The 14,921-nt window shown below is 37.1% G+C and overlaps 6 protein-coding genes across 6 annotated transcripts; 3 read left to right on the top strand and 3 right to left on the bottom strand.

The window, feature by feature from the left end:
• Positions 1 to 309: 309 nt before the first annotated feature.
• CORC01_06026 (uncharacterized protein) lies at positions 310 to 450 on the bottom strand (the record flags this gene model as incomplete). The annotated part of the gene is made up of 1 exon (XM_022617668.1): positions 310 to 450. A coding segment is annotated over one exon (141 nt), but the record flags the coding sequence as incomplete, so codon positions are not given.
• Positions 451 to 5,335: 4,885 nt separating this feature from the next.
• On the bottom strand, positions 5,336 to 6,044 carry CORC01_06025 (uncharacterized protein; the record flags this gene model as incomplete). The annotated part of the gene is made up of 4 exons (XM_022617667.1): positions 5,336 to 5,490; positions 5,554 to 5,760; positions 5,815 to 5,881; positions 5,970 to 6,044. 4 exons carry the CDS (start codon positions 6,042 to 6,044, stop codon positions 5,336 to 5,338), a joined length of 504 nt encoding a protein of 167 aa, XP_022475908.1.
• A 1,974-nt stretch (positions 6,045 to 8,018) lies between these two features.
• Positions 8,019 to 8,365, top strand: CORC01_06024 (uncharacterized protein; the record flags this gene model as incomplete). The annotated part of the gene is made up of 2 exons (XM_022617666.1): positions 8,019 to 8,165; positions 8,234 to 8,365. The coding sequence occupies 2 exons, from the start codon at positions 8,019 to 8,021 to the stop codon at positions 8,363 to 8,365; spliced, it is 279 nt and encodes a 92-aa protein (XP_022475907.1).
• A 2,082-nt stretch (positions 8,366 to 10,447) lies between these two features.
• Positions 10,448 to 11,024, top strand: CORC01_06023 (peptidyl-prolyl cis-trans isomerase PIN4; the record flags this gene model as incomplete). Its single annotated transcript, XM_022617665.1, has 4 exons — positions 10,448 to 10,591; positions 10,654 to 10,756; positions 10,811 to 10,947; positions 11,007 to 11,024. 4 exons carry the CDS (start codon positions 10,448 to 10,450, stop codon positions 11,022 to 11,024), a joined length of 402 nt encoding a protein of 133 aa, XP_022475906.1.
• Positions 11,025 to 11,312: 288 nt separating this feature from the next.
• CORC01_06022 (40S ribosomal protein S12) lies at positions 11,313 to 12,047 on the bottom strand (the record flags this gene model as incomplete). Its single annotated transcript, XM_022617664.1, has 3 exons — positions 11,313 to 11,437; positions 11,512 to 11,830; positions 12,045 to 12,047. 3 exons carry the CDS (start codon positions 12,045 to 12,047, stop codon positions 11,313 to 11,315), a joined length of 447 nt encoding a protein of 148 aa, XP_022475905.1.
• A 752-nt stretch (positions 12,048 to 12,799) lies between these two features.
• CORC01_06021 (40S ribosomal protein S22) lies at positions 12,800 to 13,422 on the top strand (the record flags this gene model as incomplete). The annotated part of the gene is made up of 2 exons (XM_022617663.1): positions 12,800 to 12,932; positions 13,163 to 13,422. The coding sequence occupies 2 exons, from the start codon at positions 12,800 to 12,802 to the stop codon at positions 13,420 to 13,422; spliced, it is 393 nt and encodes a 130-aa protein (XP_022475904.1).
• Between the last annotated feature and the right edge of the window lie 1,499 nt (positions 13,423 to 14,921).

The raw sequence follows: 14,921 nt of genomic DNA, 5'->3' as shown, positions 1-14,921 counted from the left end.
ATTAAGCTTAGTAAAGAGTTTTATATTTTAAAATTTTTAAAATATTATATAAACGTGTTTTTTATAAGTCTCGAAATTAAAAAAAAAGATAAGGATATTATTAAGATAAATGATTATAAAAATATTGACATACTCCTTAAATATATAATTAACTATTATTTAAAATATAATAAGTATATTAATAAATTTAAAAAATATAATTAAATATTTATAAAATTTTTTACGAATTTAAAATACCGTTTTTTATTCGTTTTTTTTTTTAATTTTGATTTAATTAAATATTTCTTTAAGGTCTATTAGGGTAAACTATTAAGCTCCGTATAATATTTCTTTAAGTTTTATAATAAAAAGTAATAAGTAATAATTCTTTTTAATAATTTTATTAAATCTTTTATAATCGATTATAAATCTAAACTTTTTTTTACTTTTCTTAAGTACGAAGAAGATTAGTATTTTTATTAAAAAAGATAATAGTTTAATATAACCCTTTTTAAGTTTATCGTTAATATATTTATTAAATTTATTACGTTTAAGTTAATTTATAAAATATAATAAATAAAACTTAAATTATATTCTTTTTTTTAATTCGATCTTTATATCTTAATTACTATATTTTAATAATCCTATTTTTTTTTTAAAGCAAATAGTTTTATATAAATCCGGTACTTCTTAAATATAATTTAAAATAAGTCCGATCTTTAATTATTCGTACTAAATATAAATATTTTAATAGGTTTTATTATTTTAATAAAAATAATATATTTAGTTTATTTTCGTTCGTTAGGTATTATATAAGACTTATTTAAACTTTTTTTTTTAAGTCGTTTAGTAACTAAGTCTATTTAATAAAATTAGCCGGTTTTTTAATTTATTTATAAATTATGTTTTCGTAATTACGAAATTCTTAAGATAATATCGGTATTTTTAATCTTTATAATATCGTATTTTAATTATTTTAATTAATTATTAATATATATCGTAAGGTATATAGTTTTTTAATTAATATATTTATTATTATAATTAATTTTTTTTTTTTATCATTCGTAAAATATATAGGTTCGTTTTCCGTATTTATAATAATTTATATTTATTTACCGTTTTTAATAAAATAAAAATTCTTTAAACGTTATTATTAATAATAATATTTATATCGTATCCGTTTATTTAAAATTTAAATCGTAAATATTCTTCGTCGAGGAGTATTATAAAATATAAAAATTTATTTATTTTAACCGCTTTTTATTATTTTTTTATAATTAATATATTTAGTTTTTTAATATTTTAAAAGCTAATACTTATTTTTTTTTATAAGCCGTTTGTAATTAGTTATTAAATCGGGACGCCTCTATTTTTTAATAAGTAAATATAATATATTAATAATATCGTAAATATCGTTTATTTTTTTATTAATAAATTCTCTCTTTTTAAAAAATAATTTATAATTTCTAAATACTTTAATATTAAATTATATATTTAAAATATGTCGGTTATATGAATAATTTTTTAGGTTTTTAATAAGCTAATTTAGTTCTTTTTAAAAGCTTATAAATTCTTATTATTTTAATTATTTATTTAAATCGGCTTCTTTTTTAATAATAAAATCGTTAATATCGGGCAGTATTTTATAATTAATTTTTAATTAAATACGTTGTTAAATAACGTCGCGAAGTTTATTTAAGTTATAAAGCGATTATTAACTTATTAATTATTTATAATTTAATATATTAATATTATTTAAAAAGGGGTCGTAATTTAATCCCTTAGTATTAAATTCTATAAATATATCGTTAATAGTTTTTTTATTTAAGTTATTTAATTTAATATTTTTTTTAAACGTAAAAAAGTTTTATTTTAAATAAAGTATATCGTTTTTTATTATTATTTTAAATTATTTATATAACCGCTATTATAAAATAATAAGGACTATTTTTATAATTAAATATTAAAAAATATAAGCGTCTACTATATAATAAGCCTCGCTTAATTCCTTAATATATTAATAATAACGTTTTTTTAATATCTAAAGTCCGTATATTAAATATATAATATTTATTTCTTTATTAATTTCATATTCTAATTAAAAAAGGTTTTCTTTTATTTTAGCTTTTAATCGTTTTTAAAATCGTTATTAAAATAAGGTAAATATTACTTTTACATCTAGTCGTTTTTTTTTTAATAATCGGTTAGTTTTATAATAATTAATTAAAATACGGATATAATCTTTATTATAATTTTTTATTATTAAAAAGCGATATTTATAATATTAAATTATTTTATTAAATATTCGTTATATTATATAAATAGATTTATTTAAAATCCGTATTTTATAAATTAAAATCTTGTTTTTTAATTAAAATAAGTCGTTTTTATTTTTAATTATTATCTTTTTTTTTAATTTATTTTTTATTATTATAAAGGTTTACGCTCGGTTAAAAAAGTTAATAAGTTATATTTTAATTATTTTATATATTATTAATAATATTTAGATATATTCTTTATTATAATTTTTAATAGTCTTAAGGCGTTAAACTATTTTTTATTTATTTATTATAATAAGGGTTTTATTAAAAGGTTTTTTAAAGTATTATTTTAATTATTCTTTACTATTTCGGTAAGTAAAGTAGTTATCGTTATAATATATAGTTTATAAAAGCGATTTATAAAGTACTTTTTTAAAAATAATATTAATCTGTTTTTTAAAAATAGGTCGTTATTAAATTTATTTAAGTTATTTATAATCCTTAGTTATATATTTTAACTTATTATAGTTATAGTATTTAAATTTTTTTTTTTAATAAGATTAGTTTTGATTTATTATATTAAAATTTATAAATCCGTTATATTATCTATAAATAGTAATTTATTAAAGATTATTATTCTTATTATAGCGGTTTTTTTAATTAAAATTACGTTAAAGTTATTATTAATATTTACGTCCTAAGTTAAATTCTTATTATCGTTTTTTCTTTTTTTTTTCTTTTTTATAAAAGCGATTATCGATCTTAATTACGAGTTTAATATATTAAAAAAAATCTTTTAGTTTATTAAATTTAATAATTTCGTTTTTAATTTTATCTTTTAGTCTTTAATAAAATATAAAAATTTTAATATTATTAATAAAATTAAGTTAAATATTAAGTTATTTAAATTTAACTAAGTAATCCTTTATTAATTTAATTTATTAAAATTATAATATATCGCGTTCGGCTTATTATTTCTTATTTAAATCTTAAAAAAGCGATTTAAAAACTTTTTTAAATTTTCAAAATTATAATAAATATTTTATATTTCGGTAAAGTATTTATTTAAGGTTTCTTTTTTAAAATATTCTTTTTAAAAAAGTTTAAACTATTTAAAAGCTCGTTTTTTAAAAAAACTAATAGTATATATAATTTTCTTAATTTCATTACTAAAATCTTTTTAATAAAAGTTTTAAAAGTTTTTAATTTAAATTAAAAATCTTTTTAGGGTTTTAAAAATGCCGTCGAAAGTAATAAGTGTATTAAATTTAAGTTTTTATCGTCCTTTAATAAAAAAAGTAATAATAATATTAGCGGCGCTTCGAAGCGTATTTACTTATTTAATAAGTTTTAAAGTCTTTTTATATTTAATATTAAGCTTTTTAAACGTAATATTAAATAGTTTTTATATATAAGCGATATTATAATCGTTCTTAACTTAAGCTTTTATTAATTAAATAATAATAATATTAAAAAGGTCCGTTAATTCCTTATTATATTAAATATTTTAATTAACGACGCAACGTATTTTAATATATATTATTTTATTAAAAACCGCGTCTTTATTAAAATTATACTTAACGTTAAGTATTTTTATATCTCTTTCGGCTTAAGCTAGCTCAGCATTTAAAACCTAAGGCTTTTTACTTTTATTAAAAAAGGATTCAATAAATATCGTTCGTATTATTTAATAAATTTTTATAAAATCAATTTATTAAATAAAAATAATTAAAATATTACGGTTAATTAATCGTAATAAAGTTTATATTAATAAAAATCGGGGTTATAATATTTATAAATAATAGTTATTATAAAAATAGCTTTAATAAAGCTATTATTTATAAATTATAAAATAAATAAAGCTTCGATAATTAATTATAATTTTATTAAATAAATTTTTAATAAAAATAATTAAAAGCGATTGTTAAATTTAATATAAAAATTAATTATTAAAAAAGTTATAAAAGTTTATCCTTAAGCCTAACTTAAACTATTTTATATATAAATCTTAATTATAAATATATTTTTTATAATATCTTATTTATTATTATTCAATCGTTTATTAAACGGTCGTCCGTTTTATATTTTTATAATCGTCCGTCCTATTTATTTATAAGCGTTTATTCTTTATTTTATTATACGATTATAATTATATAATTTATTTATAATTTTTTTATCCTGAGGGGAGCCGTCTAGGTTCTTATTATTATATATATAGTGTAGTAGCCGCCGTAGGTCTTGTGGGGCAGGGCCCTGGTCTGGCAATACGTGTTGGGTCGTAATATAAATTAATAATAAAAATAATTTAATAAACGCTTTTATTAAATAAAACTTAAATTTAAGTTTAAAACGATTTATTAATAACGGAACGATTATAATATATATAAAAAGATAAGTTATATAAAAAGGGTTTAAAAAAGAAGCGGAAAAGGAATTATAAATATTATTTTTATTAGCGTATTATATATTATTATAAGATCGTTAAATTACTTTTTTAATTATATAAGATTAATAATAAAAAAGAGATAGTTAGTATCGGATTAAAAGCTTAATTCAATTTTAAGTTAACGCTAGCGTAGGGGCTATCTAAGGGTCTTTATATTAGCGTTTAACCGGCGATCTAACCTACGGTTGGAACTTCTCTTTTCCACTTCACGCAGAGATTAATACAAGAGTAATTGACCTTTCGTTACCACGGTTCGATCGAATAAATCACCCTGTGATTACGTAAACTAACAGTAATATTTAGTAGTGAATAGAGTCTGGCGAAATTCTTTATCAATGCTACTATAGGTGTTTAGTGCAGTAGCACGATTATATATAATTATCTGTACAATAATTATAGGACGTCTTTTGACTGAACAAGACGGTTTTCTGCCAATTTTCTCACTCTAGGCGCCGGTAAAGTTGAAGTGGTTCAGCTAAGACCTTCCACCACTTCATCAAGCACCATGCTAGACAACTGTTCCACGTCCTGCAAACCCCTAAACAATAATGGAGATTTCCAGTGTAGTCAGGTGTCAAAACTGTTACCGAGCTCACAGTTTGATTATGTAGCCAAAGACGACCTCTGACCACACCATCAGCAACTATGGCTATTTAAACCAGAACCATTGCCAGGTGTCAGCAGGCTCATTCTCTGAGTTGTTATTATCAGCGACGTATCGCACTCCCATCTCAAATGCGTGAGGAAGAACACCCAGATGATTATGCAGATTATGAACACCAGCCATGACAACTCCCGTAAGACCTGAGCAGAGCAAGCATCAGCAAGGTGTAATAACATAGGACGGTATTTATCATAGTGACATACCTGGGAAGGCTGCATCAAGAATGATATTGAGGCGGTTCTGGGTATCGATCCAGGCTGTCATGAGGAGCGCACGGCCGGCAATCGTGATGGCCGTGGCGGCGGGATGGCCATTAGGGAGGAAGGCGGGATGGAAAGTCGGACCAGGGATCGAAACAAGGTTGAGGCCGCGTTCCTTGATGTCGGTTTTATCGTCGGTGGGCTCGATGTCTGGCGCGCCATTTGAGTCAACATTCTACGTTGTCCGTGGATCAGGTGACATACTGGTTAAGTTGATGGGAGCAAGATTCCCAAGACTGATCGAATCAGCAGGAATATGAGTCCAAGTGTTCTGGCCTGTACATAGTCAGATGGTGTCTGCAAGATTCATAAGTAAAAAGTAGATTCTTGCCTGCTGGTTCGAGCCCTTCAGTAGTGACAGGATCTTCTGCAACAGGCATCCCGTAGGCAACTGCGCCAAGGGCAAGAACAGTGATGAGTTTCGAGGTCTTCATTGTGTTAACGAAAGAACGGTGGTGTATAGATGTTTGTAAAGACTGAGTCAATGTTGGGATGATGAAAGAGTGAAAGATTCGTTCTTCAAAGGCGATGGCATCATGGCTTTTTATGTTTGGAACGGTGCGCGTGTCTTCCATACTGGCGCGCCGACTCTAGAATCAATCGCAGAAGCATTTCGATCCGCCCCAAAGCATTACGAACTCGGATAGCAATGTCGTTAATTTACCTGCAAAAGTCTGATATCTGGGTACAGGTAATCTAAAGGCCCGGGTCACATTGAGCTGTTGCATTGAATGAGGAAAAGTGTCTGAAGACTAGTGGGATAGCTGTGGGATAATTTAATTAGGTTGAGGTCACTAGACGACGTTTATACACTTGTTCAAAATACGAGAAGTCTATGAAATTATTTGGTTCTCATAAACAGTATCACGATGTTTAGTAGGGAATAATCAAAATGTGAACAGAGTGTCAATAGTGTAGCATAAACCTCTACATATTAAATGTGGCTGGGCTCAAAGGGCAGAAGAAGTCTATGAAATTAGAACTCCTAAGGATGTCTCAAGCCTGTTCAGTTTCTTATGCCTTTCGTAAGAAAAGCCATATTTGACCATCTACCCGACCCCTAGCCTATTATCCTTAGGTCAAGTCCCGATTGGGCGTTTAAAGGCGAGCTCCATAAGAACCTTAAAATGTATTGGCTTCAACCCCTATAAAGTTGGAAAAAAACTTCAAGATGTATTGGCTAGCGCCATGGAACCTAGGGCCCTATTAGCCACATAGGGCCCCACTATTCATGTACGGCCAGCCTAGCCGCAAAGTAGCCAGCCAGCCAGCCCAGCCAACTTAACTAGCCTAGCTTCATTCATAGTTAATAATTAATAAAGCTAAATTAAGTCTAATAATATTTAATACCTAATATATAATATATAATGCTTTATAGCTAGTATTTAACTTAATAAATAATAAATAATAATCAACTACATATATTAATAAATAAATAAACCTAAGTTATAACTAATAATTCATATTATATACGTATAAATATATTGAATATTTAAAGATAACACTTAATACTAAAAAGCTAATAGCTAATATTTAATAATTAAAAAGTTAAATGAAGTTTATATATATAGTTAATATTAAAACTTTAAAAATTATATTTAGTAGTTAATAGAACTAAAGATATATTAATATTTAATTAAGAGATACTAAATAATTAAACTTAATAGCTAACTTTAAAAGTTAATAAATAATATTTAATAGTTAATAGTTAATAAATTAATCAATTAAGCTTTAGCGATCTGATGAGTAGAAAAGAAGCTTTGAGATGATTAGTTATAGCCCTTAGCACCTGCTTATAGCCCTCTGCGCGCCCTCTTGACTGCTTACGTACGTGTTGCCCGCCAGCGCTTTCTTAGCAGAAAGGTTTCCTCCTAAGTGTTACGAGCAGCCCAGGGCAATCAATTGTGGCACAAAGCAAAAGCTTCGGCAATGATACCTCGGTAAGTGTGGGACGGTACTAAATATCTCATAAAAGCCTCTCCAGCGTTCCATGCTCGCGATTGAAACTTAATAGCAAGCCGTGAAATATAGTTTTTTTCAGGGCCCTGAGGGATAATAAAAATCACAACTCCTAGGAGGGTTAAGTTAGAGAACCCTGACTCAGTTGTTAATGTCCAATTTCCGTCTTCTCCATAAAAGTACCCATATCTATGGCTAGACCTCTTACGTGTGATATGTCACTAACGCAAAGATATACCAGAATACTACTGTCGTGAAGATATAAGTCGGTCATCTTCCTCCCAGTCAGAGCAGCCATCCAAGCCTGACAATCCATCGCAATCACAATACTCCTACTCTTGTCAAAGCGCTCGACACTCGGCAAAACATGAAGTTTCTTCAGTTCATTTCTCTCACCGCCTTGTGAGAAACTCTCATAGCTTTTCTGTCAGACTTGAATGAACTGACGAATGTTCCTGAACAGCGGTGCGGCAAGCGCCAATGCCTGGATGTGCAACTGTTACTATCCTAATAACCCCGGCGAGGTTGTAGCTATCAAGGTCTGCAATGAGTTCGGAGGAGGGCTCTGCCACGACAACACTTATAACATCAACGGAGTAAGTTTCCACGACGTCTTACTAATCTAGGCGGTTTCAACTAGCATGCGCTAACTATCGCACATTAGTGTATCTTGGACAAGCCCATCACTGATGCCGACTGCGCCAGGCTCTATCCCAAGATTATTGACGGCAAGCAAACCCCGGATCATGACTGGAAGGCAAACTGCGAACACTACACTGGAACTTGCCCCAAGTAGACTTGAGTAGAGATGAACATCGTCTCATCGGAGGAAGAACCCTGGGGGGAAGGGCGACTGGTTGTACAGCGCTTTTGACCTGTAAATATACTGCCGGATAAATGTCGGGTCCTAACATGACAATACTCGTGGTCACGGTGAACCCAAATCCACTTCAACTAGACCGACTCAAAAAAGGCCTTCAATTAAAGTCTGCGACTGATTGCTGCCCCCGTACATTCCGCGCCGTCCCGGTAGGTCATGTCATATACTGTCGGATTGGAAGCCCAATTCGACCTCGAGTCAGCGCCAGCGCAGGGGCCATCTGAGGGTCTCTATATCAGCGTTCAACCGGCGATCCAACCCACGGTTAGAACCTCTCCTTTCTACTTTACGTAGAGATTAATATATAGTTATTTAACCCTTCGTTACTACGGTTCGATCGAATAAATTATACCTGTAATACGTAAACTAACCTCTTATAATAATAAAGGTCTTGCGGCTTAATACGTAGCCCCCTTTTCCCTTTCCTAAACTTAGTTTATATTTTATATAATATAGAAGATGGCAAAGAAGTAATAATGTAAGAGGTAGTAGTAAGGCGACTTTTAGAGAGCCGGGGAGGAAGATGGCGGGGGCGTGAGAGAAAGCCGATTTTGTCGTAGCGGGTGGGTGAATTAAAATAGTTTATAGAAGGAAGACGGAACGGCAGCGCCAGGGGCGAGGCGCAGCCGGGCACCGTTTTGTAGGCTAAGGCATCCGGGATCCTGCTCTTTTAGATAAGCCTGCCCTTATTAGCTTATCTATGGGAGAGAGGACGGGATCCCTAATTTTCCAATGGATATGGTCGTATGTGAAGGATGATATAATAGATTGAGTTGATGATCTCTTGGGATACGAGGTAGGCTGCTCATCGCACCGGTCGTAATCATTTGGCAAATGAGGTTTTTACACATCTCATAAGGTCATGTATTTGGATACGAAGACCTGTTTCTATGAAAGTAAGAGTTGACGGGGGAAACAGTCTGTTGGGTGGACGTTTCCCAAATTGAGGCTGAAGTGCTTTCAATCCTCCTCGCCACAAGTGAATATGAATGTCAAACATAGCAATTATGTGACCAAAAAGATATCTATTCTTGCTTGATACGAAAGTGGACATGAGAATTGCTCGCATCAGTTTGACAAGTCTGAGTTGGCGCTGGATCGAGGCACACAGCAGGTGAAAGAATCTTGCTGCAGCAACACCACTGGGGCTCCTCTCAAATGACTAGAGACATAAGATTGGTTGGTGTCCAGCATCGTCTGTCGGTGATTTGCCTTGATTATAACTCAAAATGACAGCTTCACGTCCAGATAATTCGCAGCGTGGCAACTATGGCAGTGCAAGTTCCAGTCTACCTACGCCCTATGATACGCACCGGAGTGCTCTCCCCCAACCCCTCGTAAAAACAACAATAGTGCCTGTTCCCCATCCAACTGACTGTTGGGCTCCCTGAAGTTGTTGCTGCTGACATCGATTCGGGCTTGTGGATCTGATTGAACTTACTATCAGGCTACGTTCTGATTGGGAGTGTCACCAAGAAGATGCTAGCGAACACGCAGGATCATATCGAGGCTTTCTATATTGATCTTGGCAAAGTTCATGTTGACAAAAGAAATTTGAATGAAACCTTCTTTTCCAATGAGGGTTCGTCTCTGGTAATTGAATCTTCGAATATTGGGAGCTATGAAGCTGTGTTTGCAGGCAAGCAATCATGAGACAATGAAGGATGGGGGTAGTTGCCAGTCCATTAACGATTTGGATCAAAAAGAATCTACATTTTTGCATCGCGTGAAAGTATTCTTTTGATTAGGTATGATAAATCAACGAGTTCTACGTCAGTGTTGTGAATATCTCACTCAAGGCGACATGAGGATGCCGTCGGATGAGAGCTCGGCCCTAGCAGATGAGGTGTTGAAGTTGGGTTCCCCGCACTCCATTGGTCGCAGCCGCCTTTGACAGAGTCTTTCCGTGGTGGGGTGCTACCAGAGCTGATTCCCCCCACAATCAACCCCCGAGTCCAATTTTCATCGTCTTCATCACGCCGACTCCCCGCAGCTAAGATGGGCAAGAACGATAAGAAAACAGCCGAGAAGAAGGATGGGGGCAAGTCTTCGGGGGGAAAGAAAGGAGCCAAGGGTGAGAGCGATGACAAGGGCGGCAAGGCGGCCAAGGGCGCGCAGTCCATAAACGTCCGGCATATACTGGTTAGTATCATGCTTGCGACTGCGAGTTTTCCCCGGGGTTTGACAATCTAACAAATTGCCAGTGCGAGAAGCACGCCAAGAAGGAGGAGGCACTAGCTAAGCTGAGAGACGGGACCAAGTTCGATGAGGTGGCGAGAGAATTCTCCGAGGACAAGGCGAGACAAGGTGAGTGATGTACATCGTCTGGAACGGTGAGAGCCCATGCTGATTGGCACACAGGTGGTGCTCTGGGCTGGAAGACAAAGGGAAGCCTGGACCCAAAGTTCGAGGACGTTGCATTTGCTCTGAGCTCCAGCACGACGGCGAGCCCCGTCTACGGAGAGGCCAAGACGGAGTTTGGGTACCACATCATCATGGTTAGACTCGACAGCAAAAGAGTCCAGCGAGACATGTCCGTACTGACTGGTGCACACAGGTCGAAGGCAGGAAATAGGCAGACCCCACGACATGTTCATCAATCGCATCACATCACAGATATCAATGCTCATTTTGTTTTGGTTGAAGAGTGCCCAATGCCGTTTTTCTTTATTTGTCCTTGATGCATGTTGACCTGACCTCCAGAGGGAGTCCTCCATTTTTTGTTTCGAGATGCCAGCTGAAGAAGCTAGAGTACAACCGAAAGATCGTGAATAGCGACGGTTCCAAATTTCCCCGCCACCCCTCTAAAATTCCTTCTCCCCGTTGTGACGCCCAAATTCAAATCATGAAGTCATACCCAAATTTACTGCTCGGTCTGGAAGTAGTTGAGAAGGATGGAGCGCTCCTGGGACTCTTCACCCCAGTCCTTGACAACGACGCAAGAGCAGTTGACGACCTTGCGGGCGTTGCCCTCACGGTCCAACACGCCTGTGGACCTCTATTAGCCGGTGTTCATCTCTCATTGCGGATGCTTGGCAGCATGGCCACAGGTGTGTACTCACAGAGACCGGCCCACTCGCCGAGCTGCTTGCCGTCGGGAACCTTGATCAGGGGGATCTTGTGCTCGGAGCAGAGAGCGATGACGAGCTTCTTGTAGGCCTCCTCTTCGCAAGCCTCGTTGAGGACGCACATGTGAGCCTGGCGGCGGTCGAGGGCCTTGGAAGCCTCACGGAGACCGCGGGCGAGACCGTCGTGCATGAGGGCAAGCTTCAGGACACCCTTGAGGGCGTCAAGAACGGACATCTGGCCCTTGGAGCCGGCATCGGCGGAAACCTCGACCTCCTCGGCCACCTCGGGGGCGTTGTTCTCTTCTACGTCCGACTGTAGGATGCGCAAGGGTACCGGTTAGCCATGGGTGTCTTTCCGAGTTCAAGTCGACGCCATTATCATCCCTAAGTGGGAAGGCCCAATTGGGGTGCGCGCACGCGACATTTCCCAAGCACCCAGGTAATCCCAATTGAAGATATCGCGGGGAGCCAGGAGATGTGCGTCATTCGGCTGCTGTGTTGGGGAGGGGTTCTTGGTGCGGACTCACCATCTTGAATGTTGTTGGTCAAGTTCCTGTCGGTTCGATCCTCGAAGAGTTATGTTGTGTTGTAATATGGGTAGTGTATGAATAAAGTGAACTTTTGGCGTGATGCGAGGGCACAAGCAGAAAATGCGCTGAAAGATCATTCGTGGAAGGGTCACTTCGCCCGTGCCCTTTCGAGGGTTAGAAATTGTGGGTGGTCCGTGCACCCACAAGCGACCAATTTTTTCCGCTGCAGTGTGGAGATTTTTCCCACAGCCTTTTGACTTTTCTACGACCCGTACCTCGCCCTTTGCATCACGTTCTTCTCACCGACAAACTTGCCAATCACCCCTTCAGCGGCACCGTTCAATCCACGAGGTAAGTAGAAGAGAAAAAAGATGCCAGGGAGACCACCTTGTTTGCCCACGATGGCGACTTGATCCCACAGGAACTCTTGCCTTTTCCTTGATGCCGGAGGAGAGCAATCAGACGAGTCGTGCGATTACGAGACACCGATCATTTTTCGACCTCTTTTTTTTCGCCCTGACGGACGACGCGGCAGCCCCTTGGTTGGCGGCTGCTCGATGCCGACGACGATGACATCTGATACGCTCTCCTCTTCAGCAACGAGCTGGCAGAACCCTCCTGTCGGTCGATCGTCGCCTGGGAGGGCACTCTCCACGCTCAACAGGCCATGGAAGGCTAACATGCAATTTTCTTCGCTGGCAGATACCTCATTTCCCGAGACTTGAGAATCTCCGCACACATCAACCGCCAAGATGGTCCGCACCTCCGTTCTCCACGATGCTCTTAAGAGCATGAACAACGCCGAGAAGGCCGGCAAGCGCCAGGTCCTCATCCGCCCTAGCTCCAAGGTCATCGTCAAGTTCCTTCAGGTCATGCAGCGTCACGGTACGTCAACACATCTACCATCTACACCTTTCTTTCTTTTCATCTTGGAGGACACTTGGATGGATGTACATTCGGCATGATAACTAGGGCGACCGTCTTTCTATTCCCACGACTCAGCCCCTATAAGATGCCGATAGATAAATAGCGGAGGTCTTACAACTTTTTCGGATTTTTTCTCCTGATGTCTAAGCTTTAAACCACCGCGACATTCTCGCTGACCAGCAACACAGGCTACATCTCCTCCTTCGAGGAGGTCGATGACCACCGCTCTGGCAAGATCGTCGTCCAGCTCAACGGCCGTCTCAACAAGTGCGGAGTCATCTCCCCCCGCTACAACGTCCGTCTCTCCGACCTCGAGAAGTGGGTTGTCAAGCTGCTCCCTGCCCGTCAGTTCGGCTACGTCATCCTCACCACCTCCGCTGGTATCATGGACCACGAGGAGGCTCGTCGCAAGCACGTTGCCGGCAAGGTCATTGGCTTCTTCTACTAAGCGTTCGGGAAACCAAAACAAAAGTTTGACGGAAGAGTAAAAAACGGGGGCGTGGGACATTTGGCGTTTGGGGGAATAACTTGGGTTAGCCATGGCCGATACCAGAGGATGCCATTGAGCTAGGATCTCATTTACACCAAAAGCAATGAACTTCAACCAAGACCCCACCAATACGAGCCAGTTCTCATGTGTCAACTCTAACAGTGCAATGTCTGCCACCCAAGTGCTACCTGAATACTGGAACGTAGATGTCGTCTTGTGGATATGCAATATGTACTGGATTCCTGCGAGCAGGGACCAGATTGCATCCCCCCTAGTAACGTTGACGAATGGTTTGCTGTGGCTCGCGATACTCTGACGCTCTGAAAGCCAGAGAGGTCGATTTCTCAGGCCTCAATGGTTCAGGCTGCCGAGTCACTGTCATATACTATGGATTATCTGTGAACACGGCACTACGATGAAAGGGCTGTAAGGGCTTGGCTCTTCATACTGTTCCACAACAGCAGGGTAAACATGTGACGGCAGTGACAACTGCGCGACCGTTGGAGCTAAACGAAAGAGTGTAAGACAGTGGACCATTGCCTCCGAGCTTGGCTCGAGCTGATTGCAAGGCCGATTTGCTCGACAGTCTAGACTTGCTCTACCAATGTAGGTAGACGCCTCGATTACTTCAATCTCATAAAAATGTTTCGGAGGGTTTTGAGTCTCCACGATGTGGAATCAAGATGCGGATTCCACAATAGTCAACAGATCCACAAACGCCTTGGGGAAATACCGGCCTTCGGCTCGGCATAGAATTGGAGCAGGCTCCCGGGCCATCCTCATGTTGTTGCTCGCGTAGGTATTCTGACGGGTGCTCAACGGCATACGCCGACGATGGGCACATCGCATCTATTCCATTCGTCACTCGGCTGATGAACTGCTTCCTATGTGCGTTTTACAGTCACGACCGGGGTTTACCTCTGCAGGCTCTGCAAGATCTGCAGGATCTGCATCTAATTGCAACGCTGCGGATGTCATGTCGTTTCTCTTCCATGGAAGAGTCAATTCCAAATCCGTAGCGCCCTGTGCTGTTAATCGCCGGCCTACTTCATAGGACACGGCAAGGGTCAGGTAATATCATGTGGTCTACGTGAATCTTAGTCTACAGTTATACTTATGAGCATGGCATGACAAGTCTATTACAAACTTGCGCGAGGATACACACACAAATACGCCTGCGGTGTGGAATTATGCAGTGTGAAGAAAGGTCAGAGGAACCCGAACATATCTATTTATGGCGAATGACGCGAATGGGGAGGAGCTGGTGCAGAATGGGATGACAGAAACGCCAGCTGCCCGATACGGTGCCAAGACATGACGCCTCTCAAGGTAACTGGTAGGTCTTGATTGGCCCTGCTGCGTGTCGTCAGAGAAGGAAGCTCCTTGCAAATGAGATATATTCATTAAGAGAAGGTGTTACCGTGTTATGGGCCTTTAGAGCCCCTCAACACACCCCA

Source organism: Colletotrichum orchidophilum (assembly GCF_001831195.1).
Source record: "Colletotrichum orchidophilum strain IMI 309357 chromosome Unknown Scaffold_43.1, whole genome shotgun sequence".
NCBI classification, from domain to species: domain Eukaryota; kingdom Fungi; phylum Ascomycota; class Sordariomycetes; order Glomerellales; family Glomerellaceae; genus Colletotrichum; species Colletotrichum orchidophilum.
This window is presented reverse-complemented; position numbering and strand designations above follow the sequence as displayed.